The sequence below is a fragment of the Strix aluco genome, chromosome 22 (assembly GCF_031877795.1).
Source record: "Strix aluco isolate bStrAlu1 chromosome 22, bStrAlu1.hap1, whole genome shotgun sequence".
In the NCBI taxonomy this organism is placed as follows: domain Eukaryota; kingdom Metazoa; phylum Chordata; class Aves; order Strigiformes; family Strigidae; genus Strix; species Strix aluco.
In genome coordinates, this window is record NC_133952.1 from 640,544 (window position 1) to 657,567 (window position 17,024).

Consider the following 17,024-nt stretch of genomic DNA (forward strand, 5'->3'; position numbering starts at 1 on the left):
TCTGGCCTTCGGCTGGCTCCGGCTCCCGGCGCGCGGCGGCCTGAGCACAACTGCACGGTAGCCGTAGCCCTGGGCTACTGGTGGCCTGGGGACCGGCGCGGGTGGGTGGTTGTCCCTGGCGCTGCGGCTGACAGGCAGCGGCGGGTGTTCCGCTCGTCCGGGAGGAAGGAGGAGGTGGGAAGGTCCTCCCTCTCCTCCGGGTGACGGCAGATGGAGCCGGCCGCTTGCCATCGGCTCCGTGCCGCCGCGGCTCACGCTGGGGACGCCGCTTCGCGCCAGTCACGCACCCCGTTGCTGCAGTTTAAGTGCGGCGCCTTGAGCGCGGGTCTGGGAAGAGCTCTGGGTCCAGCTCAGGCGTGTTACCCAGCTCGGTCTAACTAAATTGGGCTACGAGTAGGGGCCAAAATGGGGTGAGAGTGGGGAGAACGTGTCACCCGCATGCTGCGCCAGCCCCCAGGCCCCTTGGGCTTCCCTCACTCGCCACCTGCTCTCTGCCCCACTGGGAAAAACTGGAGGAACTGTTTTTTTTTTTTTTACTTTTTTTTTTCAGCTCTTTGTTGAGGCAGCGATTTGCTCCTTAGTGAAGATGAGGTGGGTGGGAGTCCCGCAGAGGTGAGTGAGCATCTGGGGCTGAGTTGATGTTTTTGGGAAAACAGCTTGTGACTGGGTAACACCAGCACGTTGGGCAGACAGACCCGTGACTGTCCCGTAACGGCGGTTCCTGCAGCCGTGGCCCTGCCCGTGTCCCCGAGCAGGGGCACAGCCCAGCCTGGGGTCTGCGGACCCCTGAGATGTGCCGGTTCAGACCCCTGTGGCCAGGTCTCCCCTGTGGAGGAAGGATGGGTGCTGCACGCCACTCCGTGCCAGATCTTTCGGCTGGCGGCCACCGTGGGTGTGAGTAATCTGCAAAAAATGCTTTTATCTGGTTTGCGAGGAAATCCAGAAACGTGTACCTGTAAGTGAACAAATTAAATGGGATGACTGGTGGGGAGGGGACAGAGCTGGAGAGGAGCTGTGAGGGGCTGTGTGGCGCTGCTCACTGTTAAAGAGTTAAAGCTTTAACTTAATCCAGGCCTAATTATCCCCATCTGGCTGGGTCTGGCTGCGAAGGAAGGACTTGGCCAGCAACCTGGCCCGAACAGTGGCTAAAATAAATACAGAGGCCGTCCTGCAGCCGGGGGGAAAATCCCGGGCGGGGCGAGGCAGTCCAAGTGGCAGGGGAGCTGGTGGAAAAGGCGCTGGGAAAGGTGAGACGGGCGAGCGGTGAAACCCCCCCGGGGCCGAGCATCCCCCCGGGCGCTGTCACAGGCCCCCAGCATCCGCTTCACCCGGCTGAGGGTGCTGGACCCGGCGCTGGCTGGGCGAGGGTCCCCCCTCGGAAGCAGGGGACAAGCGAGTAACCCCCGTGCGCCTGCGCCCAGCCTCCAGTGTCCGGTTTCGGAGCTTTCTGCGGGGGATTAAGCTGCCAGTGCCTGGAGGTGGATGCTGTGGCCCCGGGAAAGGGGGGTCACGGCGGCTCCAGGCCCTGAGGGGGGGAGAGCAGCGGGGGGGGGGGCCGGGGGCTTTGGAGTGTAAACCTCAGCATAGCACCCTGCGGGTGAGGGCACTCAGTACTGTGGTCGGTAGGAAACCAGTTATTTCACGCTTAAAGCATCAAGGATGTGCTAAATAAAGCAGGATTGTTTATTTTTAATACTTAAGCATCTATTAACTTTGGAGCAACTCTTTCTTGTTTAATCTGGCTACCTTTTCTGGAAGGGCTCCTAGAAGCAGCAAAAATGCGGGGAGCAGTGTGGCGCCTTCGGGCGAAGATGCTGTTGATGAGTCTGGGGGCTGGATGGTCTCAGCCCGGCTGATCGCCCCGCGCAGTGTTTCTTGTTTTTCCCCGTTTAGGGAGAGTTTTGCGTGGGGCAGGAGAACGGTGCTGTCCTTCGCTGCCTCTGCGGGTTTTAAGCCCTATCTGGTGCTTTCCCAGTTGCGTGGCTTTAGCAGGGGGGAAAACCCCCCTAAAGGCCCGTGACTTTCCCTGTGCGGGCTGGGGGCCCCCTGGGTGCGGGGGTGCAGCCAGGGCTCGGGGCGGCGCATTCCTGCCCCCCCAAAAGCCATCCGACGGCAGAGCCGCCGAACAGCCCCCCTCTTCATGCCGATTATTTTAATCACAAGCGCGTCTTGTCTCCGCGGCCGAATGTCTTTCATAGACAGCGGAAAGTGAAATTTGTGCAATGTCTGTGGGAGGCTGAAGAAAGGCCCTTTGTGTGCCCCCCGCGCGGGCGCTGGGCAGCCTCCAGCGGCACCCTCCGCTGCCCCGCGGCTCCCGGCTGCCGGCGTCAATGCGCCGCTTGTCCCGAGGCCGGGAGCCGCTCTTAAAGCCGGAGCCGGGCTCCCCCGGTTAGTCCCACCGGTGGCCCCGGCGGGGCGGGCACGGCTCCGGGGGGCCCCCGGCCGCCACCCCAGGATGTTTCTGTACTGGAGGAAGCGGGGCGCCTACGAGCTGGAGGCTTTGCCCGCCGGGCTGGCGGGGCTGGAGTACGGGGCGGTGGAGCGCTTCTCCTGGAGCTCCAGCCTGGACATCAGCGAGGAGCTCGGGGGTAGGTGGCCAGGGGGCCGCGGGGGGCTGGCGGGCTGCGGGCAGCTGCGCTTGGCCCAAAAACGTGAGGGGCCGGGAGAGGCTCTGGCCGGAGCGGGGACGCCATCGGGAAGCTGCAGGTGCAGCTGGGGAGCACTCAGCGCACCACCCCTGGCACTGCGGCCTCCCAGCGCAGACGGGGAGTGATGAGCGGCTGCGGCACGGCACGCTCTGGTGCGAGGCCGGTCTGGTTGTGAACTCGTTTGGCATCACTGGGATCACCGGGCACCATAACGCAGCCTGTGGCAGCAGGAGGAGGCGGCGGTGGCCAGCCTGGGAGAGGAGCTGGTGGGGACAGGGTCCCTCCTCCGGCCCCCAAAGTGTTCGGTGGGGAGTCGGCCACCCTCCTGCCTCTGCCAGAAACTGGGGCTCCCTCTGCGCACTCCCCCCGGCACACCTCGGGCCCTGGCGTGTGCGTGACCCCCTGCCAGGTCAGCGTTTGGCTCTGGCCGTGCCAGCGGCTGCACCGCAGGGCTGGTCCCCAGCACCACCGGCCTCCCTGGCCAGCCTCGAGTTTTTGGTGAGTTTGGAAAACTTTCCCTTGGGTGCACGAAAGAATTTCTGATTTGTTTCTGTTATTATTCCCGATAGGTCAAGTGAAACGGTGGCGGCGGGGGGTGGGGGGCTGGCGCAGCCCGGCGGGCGCTGCGGGGCGGCCCCGGGGACAGAGCCCTCATTGTGCTCCCGCCGCGGGGGCAGCGCGGCCGCCCCGGCTCCCAGCTCTCTCCCGGGGGGCAGCGAGCCCAGCCCTGCCCGCCCGCTCCTGCCTGCGCGGGCAGCTCTGCCTGCACCCGGGATCGCCTCCGGGCTGGGAGCTGGGACAGCCGGCACTGGTCAGGACTGACTCCCCCTCTCTGGGCAGAGGCAGCAGCTTTTTCAGCACTGCCCCAAAAGTCGTTTTTTCCTGTAGACTGAGTCTAACCCTGGCCTTGGCCGCGGTCCCGCTCGGATGCTGTTTTTATTGGCAGGAGGGATGCGGGAGAGGGGAGCGGCGGGGGAAGCCCCTGTGCTGGCTGCTGGGGCTGGTGCTGCCCGGTGCGGCCGTGCCGCCTGCCCTCGCCGCAGGGCAGTGTCCCACCGGAGCATCCTGCCCCGCAGGAGGGGTTCCTGCTGCGTGTTTGCTGCCTGGAGTCTGTTATTTTTAAATGATTAGACGAGACACATAACAAGAGCCTTCAAAATAGGATTTGTCCCTAAGGCCGATTTAACTGTCAAAGCTTAAAGTGGCTCCTAAGCCCCGCTGGGGGCTGACGGGCGGCAGGTTTCACATTCCTGCTGCAGCCCTGGTCCGCGCCAGCCCCAGGGAGCTGCGGCAGGTCCGTGTCCTGATCCTGTGACTCGGGGCGCTGGGCAGGTGCCGGATCCTGACGCTGCGGGATGCACGGCACCTTCCCCCAGCGGGGACACAGCGCTGGCTCTTGGGCACGGGGCTTCACCCCCCGGGACGGGCTGCGGAGCAGGCAGGAGCAGGCAGGCCCAGCCTCAGCTGAGCCCGAGCGCTTTGCCAAGCTCTTAAACCTGGGGTTTGCTGTGCGGGAGCCTGGGCGCAGCCCCCCTGCGCGGTGCTGGAGGGGGCTCACCACGGCCCCCCAGCACTGACCCCGCTCTCTCCCGCAGCCGAGCCGTGCCCACCAGAGGAGACGCTGCCGCACTGCCAGAACCCCGACAGCACCGGCGAGAGGAGCGCGGCCAAGGTGGGTCCTGGGGGTGGTGCTGGTCGCGCGGGTGAGAAGGGGCAGCGGGTGGCTCTGCCTGACCTGCTGCTCTGTGAAGCCCCCCAGCGTGGCCAGTGACCCCCGCCAGCCGTGTCCCTCCGGCCCGCGCTGGGCACCCATTCCCTGGTGGTGGTGCGCTCCCACTGGTGCGGTGTGGCACGGTGTGGCACGGTGGCACTTGCCCATTTCCCCTGGCTGGGGTGATTCAGGGTAATCTGCTCCGGCCCCGCTGTCCCCCTGCTCGTTAACACGCCAGAGCAGATTTCAGGTCAATTCTCTTGCCCCGGCTGGACCCGCACGCCGGCTCCCGGTCAGTCCCCGGGGTTCCTGCACGGGGCCATCACCCCCCTGGCCATGTCACTGCCAGAGACCCTCGATGGCACCCAGCAGGGGTGGGGGGTCCTGGCCGGGCTGGGGCTCACGCTGCTGTGCCACGGAGCTGTGTCGTGTCCCCCTTCGCTTCGTGGGGCAGCTGCCAAGAGCGAAACAGCCACCTGCTGGGAGTGTGGTGGGGCCAGGAGCTGATCCCTGGGATGGGCAGAGGGGTTTGGGCATCCTTCCTAGCCCCTCCTGTGGCCACGAGCCCAGGGCTGAGCCACCGGCATGGGGTGGACGGGCTGCCAAGGGTCCTGGGGGTGGCCACCGAGTGAGCGCCGGCTGCGGTCACTGTCCAGAGCCTGTGTCCACACTCTGCGTCTCGCAGGTGCCACACTGGCCACAACGGTGTCGGTCTGGGGCACATGGTGGGAGAGGGGGAGGGCTGGGGCCGGGGGCACGGGGCATCCTGGTCAGGGCTGGGGTTTCCTCATGGCCTGGGTAGGACACTGGTGGGTGCCACGGCAGTGGGTGCTGCGGGGGGACAGGCGGCCCCTCGGGGAGTGCGCGGGTGGCAGGAGCGCGTCAGCTCTGACCTCAGCAGCGCCGGGAGGAAGGAGGGCAGGAAGTGGGGGCGGCTGGAGCTGCACGGGCGCTTCCTCCCCGCAGCAGCACGGCGCGCTGCCGGCAAGCCCAGGCCGGGCTCGCTCCTCCCTGGCAGCCCCTCGCACTCTTCCTCATGTGGGGCGGCGATGGGCGTCCCACACGGGAATGGGGACGTGCTGGTGGTGCAGCAGGGCTCGCTGGCCTGTGGTCCCTGGGCCAGCCCGAGCCCCCAGCGAGGCGGGTCAGGGGCTGTGCACCATGCTGGGGGCCCGATGAGGGGGTTTAAAAATAACCCGCTGTGAACGCCTGGCGGGGCTTGGGCCATGGCTGCGGCCGGCACACAATCGGAGGAAACGCACCGGCTCTGAGCATTGTTTGGCCGCAGACACTTGCTTCCTCCATCCTGCCGCAGCGACGCTGCCCACGCCAGCACAAAGGGGCCGCGGCACGGGAGGGCGGCCTCCCCAGCACCCGGTGAGGTGCGGGTGACACCGGCACAGGTGGCTGTCCCCCATCTCCCCCTCCATGTCGAGGCACGTGCAGCCTTCCCAGGGTCCCCGCTCGGTGCGGCGGCACGGGGAGAGGGGGCTCTGCAGCGCAGACCCCGCTGCCTCGTGGCCGTGCCCTGCTCGTGCTGCTTTCCCCACTCTGCCCGCGAGCAGTTCGAGATGGGAAGGGGGGTCCCCACTGCTCACGGGGCTGCCTATCCTGTAGCCAGCAGCCCCCCCAGCCCCTGCCTGGCTGACGCGTGCACCCGCAGATATGCCACCCCACAGAGTGCCCACAGCCGAACCGCAGCGGCCCCCTCGGCCTGCCTGAGCTCTGCGACGGCCGCCTCCATGGCGCCATGTGCTTCGACGGCCACATCCACCTCGACCTGCCCCCGCAAGGTGAGCCGAGCTGGATGCGGCCAGCGCCGCTGCTCCCCCCAAATCGCAGCAGTGGGAGGCGCCAGGGGCCGGCGTGGTGCAGGGGTGGGAGCGGGATGCGGCCGGAGGTCCCAGCACAGCCCAGCTTGACGCCCATTTGCAGGCTCCATCCTGGCCCGCAACATGTCGACACGCTCATGCCCCCCACGCACCAGCCCAGCCTCCGACGTGGAGGAGGAGGAAGAGGAGGGACCGGCTGATAGCAGAGGGTGAGCCCCCGGCGCAGCGTGTCCCCTCTGTATCCCCGGCATCCCCGTCACCGTGCCCTCCCTGTGCCCGCAGGGAGCGGAGGAGCTCGGCGCTGAAGCTGCCCAAGAAGAAGGCTCGTCGCCGGCATACAGACGTAAGGCACCGGTCCCTCTCCCTGGGGCGGTGGCGCGACCCCGGCGGGCGGGAGGGACCCGGGGTGAGCAGCTGCCGCCTCCCCCAGGACCCCAGCCAGGAGTGCTTCACCCTAAAGTTCGACCTCAGTGTCGACATCGAGGCGGAGATCGTGCCAGCTGCGAAGAAGAAATCCCTGGGGTGAGTCTGCTGGGGACAGCTGCGGGGACAGATGTGGGGACAGACACAGGGACAGATGCGGAGCTCGTGTCCCCGCAGGGAGGTGCTGCTGCCGGTCTTTGAGAGGAAGGCGATCGAGCTGGGCAAGGTGGACGTCTACCTGGACCAGTCCCACACGCCGCTCTCCCTCCAGTTCGAGGCGTACCGCTTTGGGGGGCACTACCTGCGGGTGAAAGGTGCGGCGGGGGCTTGGTGGGAGTCTGGGCCGCCCCGGGGCTCCCAGGGGACTCTGACCGCCCAGTGCTCCCACAGCCAAGCCCGGGGATGAGCTGAAGGTGGAGCAGGCGGCGTGGGACGCCAGGTCAGTCAGCCTGCCCATCCTGCACCCCGCCGGCGCTGCCGCGCTCCTCGGGCCGGCGCTGGAGCCCGTGCCAGGACGCCGGGAGGGTGCCGACAGCCTGGTGAGTGCCAGCCCCGGGGGGGAGGAATTGGGGAGGGGGCGGCAGGGTGCGGGATACCCCATGGTCATCCTTGCTGGGAAGGTGGGCAGGAGCATGGGGTCTCCTGGATTCTGCTGGTGGTGTGGGCTCAAGACCCCCCGGAGCCCCCAAGAGCCAATTTGGCTCCTGGCTGTGCCACGGCAGCGGTGCACGGGCAGCACCCTGCGCCAGGCATGGCAGCTTAGCCGGTGGCACCAGCCCTGGGGCCGTGCCACGTATGGGCTGGCACTGGAACAACATCAAACAGGAGCCCCGGGGGCCCCAGCAGTGGCAGCTGCTCGGTGCCACCCCGGCCCTGGTGCTTGCCCTGGCCACGGGCCCTCCCCTCCCATCGCTGTGGCACCTGGCAGCTGCGGGGTGCAGCTTGGTCCTGCCCCGTGGACCCTGGCCTCAGATAAGGTGTGGGGCCGGGCCAGAGCCACGCTCACGGGAAGTGGCTCGGGAAAGGCTGGTGAGGGGGACGTGGTGTTTGGCCCCGTGCTGGCAGCCCCGGAGGGTGGCAAGCTGGCTGCGTGGCCAGGGCTGGTGGCCACTCGCGTCCAGCACTATGACGCCTGGCTGCGGGACCGGCATGGCCCTGGTGGGGTGAGGGGGCCAGTGGGCAACCAACCACCCCTGCAGGGGTCTCGACCCCAACCGCCTTCCCAGAGGCAGGCGGGAGCCGCGCTGCACCGGGGCGATGGGGCTGGCAACGGCCGGGGTGCCTGGGGAAGCGGCGGGGCGGTGAGTAACGGGGACAGTGCCTGCGGTGGCTCTCCCCGCTTGGGGCTGGGGACGTGGCAGGGCGTGGGGCTGTGCTGGGGGAGGTGGTGGCACCGTGCCATGTCCTGTGGGGAGCTCCGGCCCTGCTGCCTTTCGTGCCGGGGCGAGGAGATGGCAGCGGCTGTGGCCCGGCACGGCCCGGGGATGTGCGGGGAGGCAGCCGGTGCGGCGGTGCCTGGGACAGCAGGAGCCGCTTGGCCGTGACCCAGCTCTCACGGCTGGGCAGGGGGCTTTGATCTCCGCCGGTGAATTGTTCGGCTCTGGTTAGCTTATCTGGCCAGGAGGGAAATTAGGTTTTCGATGCTGGCCCCACCTCCTTTTGTTTCGGAGGAGCCCGGCCGCAGCCTGCCTGGCTCCGGCTCTGCCGTCCGAGCTGGGAGCGCGGCCGGGTGGGTGGCTGGGCCGGGGTGCTGCGCCCCACGGAATGCCCTGAGCCCCCCCGCGCTGCCGGGGCCACTTGCCCACGGCCATCTGGGCTGGGCCAGGCAGCCCCTGGGGCCCTGTGCCCGCGGGATGCAAGGTAGGCAGGTCAGTGCGGGCAGGGGAGCGTGGCCAGGGGACCCCGCTGCCCGGGGGTGCCATATGGGTGTCTGTCTGTCTGTCCTGCGGGTGCTCGACCTCGGCCCCGCTGTAGCCTCGTGCTGCGTCGTGGCCACACGGTGCTGGGCGCTGACCCCGGGGCACCGGCTGTTCCCGCTGCAGGTTCCGGGCCGGCGGAGAAAGAACATGACGGAGTTCCTGGGGGACACGGGCACCCCCAGCCCTGAGCCAGCCCCGCACGGCGGCAGCTCCGGGCCGGCCAACGGCACCGACACCTGGAAGAACCGCGCCGCCAGCCGCTTCAGCGGCTTCTTCGGCTCCGGCACTGGCGCCGGCTCCTTCGGGCGGGTAGGTGGGACACGGGGGGGAAGCAGGAGCTGCCTGCGGCTGGGATGGGGAGCTGGGATGGGTCCCTCCTCACTCAACTCCCATCCCAGCTCCACAGGCAGGGCGAGGGGGGTCTGCGGCACATCCCCGCCGGCCCCCCTACCCAGCCGCTCTGCCCCTCCACTTTCGGCCAGGAGACGGAGAAGCTGGAGCAGCTGGCGAGCCGACTGCACGCCTACGGCACCTTCGGGCTGCCCAAGCTGCCGCCCCAGCTCCGCTTCGACCGCGACTCCTGGGAGGAGGACGGGGATGAGGCCGGGCTGGCACTGGAGGACAGCTGGCAGCAGATCATCCGGGGCGCAGAGGTAGGGCTGGGGGGGGCCGGGGGGCTGCGGCAGCTCTGCCCAGCCGCCGGCGTGCCACTGACGCCGGGCCCGGCAGGCCCTGTCACGCCGGCAGTGCCACCAGCAGGAAGCCATCTGGGAGCTGCTGCACACCGAGGCCACCTACATCCGCAAGCTCAGAGTCATCACGGACGTGAGTGCCGGCGGCAGCCGCGCCGCAGCGGGGGGCCGGGGGCTGTGGCTGCGCCCCACCGGCTCCCCGCTCTGTCCCTGCAGCTCTTCCTCTGCTGCCTGCTGAACCTGCAGGAGTCGGGGCTGCTCTGCGAGGTGAGCGGCGAGGGGGACTGCAGGGGGCCGGGGACCCCTGGGCTCAAGGCCAGGTGTGGTCCCCGCGCAGCTGCCAGCCTCGTCCCCGCAGGTGGACGCCGAGCGGCTCTTTGGCAACATCGGGGAGATCATCCGGCTGCACCGTGAGCTGTGGCGTGGCGTCATGGCCCCGGTGCTGGCCAAGGCACGACAGACCGGGGCGCCGCTCGACCCCGTTGACTTCCTCGACAGCTTCAAGATGGTGAGTGGGAACCCCGTGCCGCGGCGGGGGGGCCGTGCCGCGGCCTGCGGTGACCCCCCTGCGCCCCCCAGTTCGGGTCCCTCTTCAAGCCCTACGTGCGGTACTGCATGGAGGAGGAGGGCTGCATGGAGTACATGCGGGCGCTGCTGCGGGACAGCGAGCTCTTCCGCACCTACGTGACGGTAAGGGGAGGGGGCCGGGGCCAGGGCTGGGACCGGGGCCGGGGCCGGTGCCGACACCTGCGTGCTGCAGTGGGCCGAGAAGCACGAGCAGTGCAGCCGCCTGAAGCTGAGCGACATGCTGGTGAAGCCCCACCAGCGCCTCACCAAGTACCCGCTGCTCCTCAAGTCCGTGCTGAAGAAGACGGACGACCCGCGCGCCCGCGACGCCGTCACCGCCATGGTAAGGGGCCCGGGGGCACCGGGCAGCGGGGCGCAGCGTGGGGCGATCCCCCCCCACCCCAGCCCGGCCCCTGGAACCCACCGCCACCCCCGCCGCAGATCGGCTCCGTGGAGTGCTTCATCAACGACGTCAACTCGCGGATGCGCCAGCGGCAGGAGCGGCAGCGCCTGGCTGCCATCCTTGGCCGCATCGATGCCTACGAGGTGGTGGAGGGCAGCACCGATGAGGTGGACAAGGTAGGCTGGGCACGACGGAGCTGCCATGCCACGTCCTGCCCTCCGTGTCTTGCCCCGCCATGCCGTGCCATGCAAATCAGTGCCACTCATGCCATGCCACATCGTGCCACCCTGTGGCATGCCAAGCCCCCCACCCCACGCCGTGCTACCCCATGCCACCTCATGTCAAGCCCCCCCACCCCACGCCATGCCCGGTGCTGATGCCGGGGGCTCCCGGCAGCTGCTGAAGGAGTTCCTGCGGCTGGACCTGACGGCCCCCATCCCTGGCACCTCCCCTGAGGACACCCGGCAGCTCCTGCTCGAGGGCAGCCTGCGGATGCGGGAAGGTAAAGACAGCAAGGTGAGGACCGGGGGGGACGGGGAGCCTCGGCCCCGGCCCCTGCCCGCCCGCCCCCACCTGCCACACTGCCCGGTGCCCACGGCCCCGCTCTCCCCCCACAGATGGACGTCTACTGCTTCCTCTTCACTGACCTTTTCCTCATCACCAAGCCCCTCAAGAAGGCTGAGCGCACCAAGGTGGTCCGGCAGCCCTTGCTGGTGGACAAGGTCGTCTGCCGGGAGCTCAGGGACCCGGGTGAGCGATGTGGGGGGCGCCGGGGGCCCTGGGGGGGTCCCCGCAGGCTGCTGACGGCCTCTGCCCACAGGCTCCTTCCTCCTCATCTACCTGAACGAGCTGGGCAGCGCTGTGGCTGCCTACACCTTCCAGGCCAGCGGGCAGTCGCTGTGCCGCAGCTGGGTCGAGGCGGTGCACAACGCCCAGGTGAGGGGCACGGGGGGTGGGCGGGGGCCCTGTGGGCACCCCTGGGCCTCTCTGATGCCTTCCCCTGCCCAGAACCTGCTGCAGCGGCTGCGGCAGCGCCGGCGCCTGGAGGAGGAGGAGGAGGAGGAGGATGGCGAGAGCGGCGCCTCGGCCACCAGCTCGCCCACCATCCTGCGCCGCAGCAGCGCCAGCCCGGACTCGCAGCGGTGGTAGGGAGCAGGAGGGGGGGCCCCGCGCACCCCCGGCCCGGCGCAGCCCCCTCCTCACCACGCTGCCCCCGCAGCCCCTCCGATGGCTCCACCGAGACCCTCGCCATGGTGGCGGCAGATGGCGGCGACGAGCTTTCCTCCCCGGACTGGGACGCTGGGCCCTTCAGCTCGACCTCGGACGGCTCCTCCGTCGGCACCGGCACCTCCGCCGAGACCCCCACCTCCGCCGAGACCCCGCCTCGGGAGCTGCCCGCAGGCGCCCTGCCCGTCCCCCTGCCCCGCGCCACGGCCCCCCCAGCTGCCGGCTGCCGTTCGTCCTCCATCGACAGCGCCTACGGCACCCTCTCGCCGGCCTCCCTGCGGGACTTTGGCCAGCAGCCCGAGGGGGCGGCCGAGGAGGGGCGGGAGCCCCCCCTGGCCCCACGGCTCCCCTCGCCCCGCCTGCGCCGCCGGACACCTGTGCAGCTCCTGCCCTGCCCGGCCAGGGTGCTCAAGTCGAAGTCGGAGGCCAGCCTGCCCCAGCTCCTGCCCCCCGGCCCCCCGGCCCCACTCAGCCAGAGCCGCAGCCTCTCCGACCTCTGCACTGGCCCCCCCCGGACTAGCCCAGCCCCTGGCCCTCCGGCTGCCCCCACCAGCAGCGGCAGCTCCACCTCGGAGCTCTCGGAGCCGGAGGAGCCAGGGCAGAGCCCGGCGTCGCTGCCAGGGGAGCTCGGTCGCGTCCCCCCGCCCGCTGCCCGCCGGACCCTCTCGGACCCGCAGTCGGCTCGGCACCGCAAGCTGACGCTGGCGCAGCTTTACCGGATCCGGACCACGCTGCTGCTCAACTCCACGCTGACCGCCTCGTAAGGCCCCTCCCGCCTGCCTGCTCCCCACCGACACTCCGGCCTGGCTGGGGGACCGGTCCCGGTGCTGAGGGCAGCGTCTCTCCTCGCTCTGTGCCTTGCAGGGAGGTCTGAGCGCCGCCGGGGCAGTAAGGATGGATGCGCGGCCACGCCAAGGAGCTTCTCCCGCTGCCAACCGTAGCGTAACGCTGGAGCCGGGCAGAGCGGGCGCTGGGATGCTGCACCAGCTGGCGGGGACACGGATGGGGGTGCAGACCCGTCCCCTCGGCAAGGGCAGGCCCCGGCGTGGCAACGTGGGGCTGCCCGCTTCTCCCCAGAGTGGGGACGGCACGTGGCTCATGCCGAACCCTTGTACGCAGAGATGAGGGTGATCGGTGGGGGCCCAGCGGCCCTGTAGTGCATCGGGTGGGGGGTCCCGGGGAGGCGGGGGGCTGTGGGGCGGCTCCTGGGGGCGAGGAAGGGACGACGACGTTGGCGATGGTGAGTGGGGAAGGTGTGGAGAGGGACACGGTGCTGGTGGCACGGTGCTGCGGGCGGTGCGGGGAGGGGGTGGGGGTGGTGGCAGGAGGGGACGGTGCTGGGCTGGGGCGGGCGGTGGCCTCAGGGTCTGGCTGGTGGCCCCAGGGTCTGCCTGGGCCAGGGTTTGCCCTGTGGGGTGGGATGGGTGGCAGTGCCCAGGGCTGGAGCGTGGGAGCTGCCGGGGCCCTCGGTGGTGGTGGCCGGAGCACCGGCTGCTGCCCCGTGCCGGGCTGCAATAAACCCAGCTGGTGCACACTCACACCCGCCTCGCCTCTCCTTTGGCCGTGGCTGCGCCGGGGCAGGCGTGTGGCACGGCAGGGGCTGGAGAGAGCCCCGGGGAGGGGGTCAGCGCCGCACCCCGAGCCCCCCGCAGCACCCCCAGTCACGGTGGGGCTGTGCCAGCGGGAAGGGGAGGGTGGCGGCCGGGCGGCCCGCGGTGAGGCGGTGCAGGTCCCTCCCGCGCCCGGCGCTCCTGTCATGTGGTTTCGCACCCCCTGGACTCATTTCCAAAAAAGCATTTCCTCCCGCCGCCGTCGGGTGTAAAAGCCTGTGTGGGGAGGGCTGGCGCTCACACGCCATGCGTCGTGTGCTGCCGGCGGCGGCGATGGGGTGCCGGGGCACCCTGCCCGGGCGCTGAGCTGCCCCGACACCCCGCTGTGCCCACCGCCTCGGTCCCCCCCTGCCCCGGCATGACCCAGCCGCATCGGCCGCAAGGATGAAGCGCTGCTGCCTGGGGGCGGCTTGGGTGAGTGCGGTGGCACCGGGGTCCAGCAGACCCCTGGCACCAATTGCGGGGTGGCATGGAGAGGCTGGAGGAGGGGAGGGGGGGATAAGACCAGTGCTAGGCATGCTGAAAACGATCCCCCCACCCCAGCTGGGGCTGGGGTCTGCCTCGCTGAAGCGCTTGCAGCGTGGCACGGCCACGGTGGCCACAGGCACGGCACAGCCACGGGAACTGTGGGCTCAGCCCTGAGGCTGTGGGCAGGGCGCTGCCCCGGGGACAGGCTGTGCCGACAGCCTGCGGGCGCGGGCCGGCAGTGGTGGCTGCCGGGGCCATCCCGGGGCTATTCCAGGGCTGGGCGGGTGGCCGCCTCGGCAGACGGGTGCCAGGACCGGAGGCCTCGCCAGAGCCGTGTTCCGGGTAGGGGTGGCGCTTGCGCGGCACAGGAAGCCATGGCTCTCCACGGCGGAGCGATGGCACCAGCGCCAGCAGCTGCGCTGCCGCGGGGCACCTGCTCCCTGTGCCGGGGAAGGGGGCAGCCGCTCGCTCGCAGGCAGGGCGTGCAGGCAGGGTGTGCAGGCAGGGCCCCGCCGTGGGAAGGCCGTGCCTCAGCAGTGACTCAGATGTGCCACTGGCAGCCAGGGCCGAGGCGGCCACCCCGATCTGCCAGCGCCACTCTGCCGGCAGGGCGGCCTGTGCGCGGTTTCCAGTCCGCCGGTGGCGGCGGGTTTAATAGAAAATGATTCAGCTGCCGTAATCGGGGCCATCGCAGCTGGGAAATCCAGCCCCCAGCGAGGAATCCCCTGGCTCCCTGCCCGCGCTGCTGGCGCCGTAGCTCTCCCCAGCCCCCTGCCCTCCCTGGGACGGGGGGGTGCCGGCGTGGGCACCCCCTCACCGCCCCCGCCGGGGCTCCCCTGGGTGCAGCACCCGGTGTCCCGGGGCGGGGACACGGTGACCTAGTTTGGGACACACGTACGAGGCGTGTGATAGCATCAAGGGAGAGCGTGAGCCAGGCACGGCTTCCTCTCAGGGAGGAAATCGCCTCCTCTTCGAGGGAGATAAAACCCAGGAAAGTCAACGCCGGCAGCGTTAACCCTCCTGCGCCCGGCGGCAGCATCTTGCCACACCGGCCATCGTGTGGGCTGGAGCATCAGCACCGCCAGTGGCTCGTGCACCCAACTCCCTCACCCCTGCTGCCGTGGCGGGGGGCAGGAGGCCCAGAACCCCGGTTCTGCTCCCCAGCCACCCCCTTTGCAGAGGGCAAACACCCCAGCGCGGCGGGCCCCGCGGTGCCAGCAGGAAGCTGCTTGCTCGGGGCCGGGGGAAAGCGCGGCTCAGGGGCTGCCACGGGGCATTCCCGGCCCTGGGCCACACACCTGCGCAGTTCCGGGGCACGGGGCCACAGCTCCGGCCGTCCTGCCCAGCACAGCACCAGAGCGCGGTGTGAGGGCTGCCCACCACGGCTCCTGGGCGCCCCGGCTGCCTGCATCCCTGCCCTCTCCCCGCCCACAGGTGATCCTGGCAGCGCTGTGGCTGGCAGCGAGTGAATCGCAGCCCCCAGGGTGCCGGGACCGTGCCGCGCCGTGGGGGCAGCGTGTCCTGGTGCGGCTGCCCACCCGCCCGCGGAGGCACGTCCCCTGCCCCCCTGGCATGACCTGGATGAAGGGGGCTGGCCGGTGCTGCGCCCAGTGTCCCGCAGGTGAGAGCCACCCGGCCGGTGCGGCACAGCACGGCACGCCGCGGCACACCGGGCACATCGCCCCAGGCGGCCGTGCTCCCTGTCACCCCACTGCCCCCGTAGGGACGTTCCTGATCACCCCTTGCTCGAGCCACAGCAACGACAGCGTCTGCACCGCCTGCCCTGCTGGCACCTTCCGCACCCAGCCCAACACCTTCCCCGAGTGTGAGGCTTGCCACGAGTGCGACCACGACGGTGAGCTGGCGCCGCGCCATGCTGCATGGTGCCGTGCTGTGCCGTGCAGGGCTGAGTCGCTCACCGCCCGTCTTCTGCAGCTTTCCAGAGCGTGCTGAGCAACTGCTCGGCCACCAGCAACGTCGCCTGCGGCTGCAAGCCCGGCCGCTTCCGTGACTGCCTTGACGACCGCTGCAGCGAATTCTCCTGCCGGCAGTGCCAGCCCTGCACCGGGCGGCTCATCCAGCGGCCCTGTGAGTGCTGCCGGCCCGCGGTGTGCCCCCGCTGCCTGTGCCGCCCTGCCTGACGCCTGTCCCCTCCCCAGGCTCAGAGGCGCAGGACACAGTCTGCGGCAGCTGCAAGCCTGACTTCTACGCCGAGGGTGGCGAGTGCCGGCCATGCCACACGTAAGCGCTGGCTCTCCCTGTGTCCCCGCCAGGGACACGCACAGGGCCCGTGATGTGGCGCAGAGCGGTGCCCACAGCTCCCCTCTCCTTGCAGGAGCACCCCGGAGACGTGCAGCAAGGAGTGTCAGCGGGCGTGCGGCAGCAGCGGCCGAGGTGCGGGGAGGCAGGGCTGGGGGTGGTGGCGTGGGGGACACTGCACTGTGTGGGCCAGCTGACGGGGACACTCCTGCTTCTCCTTGCAGGCTCAGGGCTGGAGTACGTCCTGCTGGCGTTCACCGGGCCGCTCTTCCTGGGCGCCCTCGCCATCTACCACAAGAGGAAGCGACTCCGGCACGGTGCCCTGGCAGGCAGCCCCCTCCCCGTGGCACCAGCGGCCACTCCCACAGCCGGGGCTGCAGCCACGCCGTGGTACCAGGTCAGTGCCCAGGGGTGGGACAGTCTGTGCTGGAGCCGGCCGTGCTCCCCTCAGGTGATGGAGCACGTCGCCGGCACGGCAGGGCCAAGCGCTGAGCACCGGGCCTTGCTGCGGGAGCAGCCCAGCGGTGCGGCACGGCCGGGCGGCGAGGTGGAGCCCTCCGCCCCCCCGGAGCCCCGTGGCGCCCTGCTGCAGGGCAGCCAGCTCTATGCCATCATCGACGCGGTGCCGGTGCGGCGCTGGAAGGAGTTCATGCGGGTGCTGGAGCTGCGGGAGGCGGAGATCGAGCTGGTGGAGCTGGAGGTGGCCCACATCCGTGACCAGCAGTACGAGATGCTGAAGCGCTGGTGCCAGCAGACCAGTGCCACGCTTGACCGCGTCTTCGCTGCCCTGGAGCGCATGGAGCTGGCCGGCTGCGCCGAGACACTGCGCCGGAGCCTGCCGGCGGGCCCCTGACACCCCCGGCACTGCCACCCCGGCAGATGGAGGTCCTGGCACCTCCCCGGGCGCCTCGGCCGAGCCATACCCCTAAGTATTGTTACTTATGCCATGTAGACATTTTATGTCAGTTTTATGTACCCTACCCACCTGCCCACCCCCCCTATTTATGTCCCCCTGCTCCCAGGGCCAGGGGGACCCCACACCCTGGCACGCCGGCTGCCCGGCCGCTCGCAGGACGAGTGGGCGCTGAGCCCGCCGCGAACCCATGGGATAGTTCTCCAGGCCGCCCGCTGCCGGGTGCGCCTGCCCCCGCCCCAATAAAGTGGCGAGTTCTCCGTCCGCTGGCCCCCGGCCCTTCTTCCCAGGGCTGCGCCGGCCCAGCTGGGCACCGGGCCCACCACGGGTGCCATGGCCACCGCAGGTGACG

At 70.0% G+C, this 17,024-nt stretch overlaps 2 protein-coding genes across 8 annotated transcripts; both read left to right on the plus strand.

The window, feature by feature from the left end:
- Nucleotides 1-11: 11 nt before the first annotated feature.
- PLEKHG5 (pleckstrin homology and RhoGEF domain containing G5) lies at nucleotides 12-12,604 on the plus strand. 7 transcript variants are annotated; one of them, XM_074847847.1, is made up of 23 exons: nucleotides 12-57; nucleotides 551-612; nucleotides 4,244-4,320; nucleotides 6,023-6,152; nucleotides 6,295-6,400; nucleotides 6,474-6,534; nucleotides 6,622-6,713; nucleotides 6,792-6,928; nucleotides 7,005-7,153; nucleotides 8,657-8,842; nucleotides 9,016-9,186; nucleotides 9,263-9,358; nucleotides 9,442-9,492; nucleotides 9,584-9,733; nucleotides 9,805-9,915; nucleotides 9,986-10,135; nucleotides 10,234-10,371; nucleotides 10,592-10,711; nucleotides 10,813-10,945; nucleotides 11,016-11,131; nucleotides 11,204-11,340; nucleotides 11,415-12,182; nucleotides 12,287-12,604. In XM_074847847.1, exons 4-23 carry the CDS (start codon nucleotides 6,110-6,112, stop codon nucleotides 12,294-12,296), a joined length of 2,925 nt encoding a protein of 974 aa, XP_074703948.1. In that variant the 5' UTR covers nucleotides 12-57; nucleotides 551-612; nucleotides 4,244-4,320; nucleotides 6,023-6,109; the 3' UTR covers nucleotides 12,297-12,604. The 7 variants fall into 7 exon arrangements, with proteins under 7 accessions (XP_074703948.1, XP_074703951.1, XP_074703946.1 ...); XM_074847850.1 differs by lacking the exons at nucleotides 12-57; nucleotides 551-612 and adding an exon at nucleotides 1,149-1,247; XM_074847845.1 differs by lacking the exons at nucleotides 12-57; nucleotides 551-612 and adding an exon at nucleotides 2,573-2,588.
- Nucleotides 12,605-13,249: 645 nt separating this feature from the next.
- TNFRSF25 (TNF receptor superfamily member 25) lies at nucleotides 13,250-16,936 on the plus strand. The gene is made up of 7 exons (XM_074848088.1): nucleotides 13,250-13,446; nucleotides 14,935-15,121; nucleotides 15,224-15,355; nucleotides 15,436-15,588; nucleotides 15,660-15,741; nucleotides 15,836-15,894; nucleotides 15,984-16,936. The coding sequence occupies exons 1-7, from the start codon at nucleotides 13,417-13,419 to the stop codon at nucleotides 16,610-16,612; spliced, it is 1,272 nt and encodes a 423-aa protein (XP_074704189.1). The 5' UTR covers nucleotides 13,250-13,416; the 3' UTR covers nucleotides 16,613-16,936.
- The last annotated feature ends 88 nt before the right edge of the window (nucleotides 16,937-17,024 follow it).

Bases quoted from the DNA above. Each gene is read 5' to 3' on its own strand.
- PLEKHG5 (XM_074847847.1), top strand. From the start codon at position 6,110: ATGTGCTTCGACGGCCACATCCACCTCGACCTGCCCCCGCAAG. The intron at 9,734-9,804 runs GTGAGTGGGAAC...TGCGCCCCCCAG, and splicing joins TCCTCGACAGCTTCAAGATG to TTCGGGTCCCTCTTCAAGCC. The intron at 10,136-10,233 runs GTAAGGGGCCCG...CCCCCGCCGCAG, and splicing joins GCGACGCCGTCACCGCCATG to ATCGGCTCCGTGGAGTGCTT.
- TNFRSF25 (XM_074848088.1), top strand. From the start codon at position 13,417: ATGAAGCGCTGCTGCCTGGGGGCGGCTTGG. The intron at 13,447-14,934 runs GTGAGTGCGGTG...CCCCGCCCACAG, and splicing joins GCTGCCTGGGGGCGGCTTGG to GTGATCCTGGCAGCGCTGTG. The intron at 15,895-15,983 runs GTGCGGGGAGGC...TTCTCCTTGCAG, and splicing joins GTGCGGCAGCAGCGGCCGAG to GCTCAGGGCTGGAGTACGTC.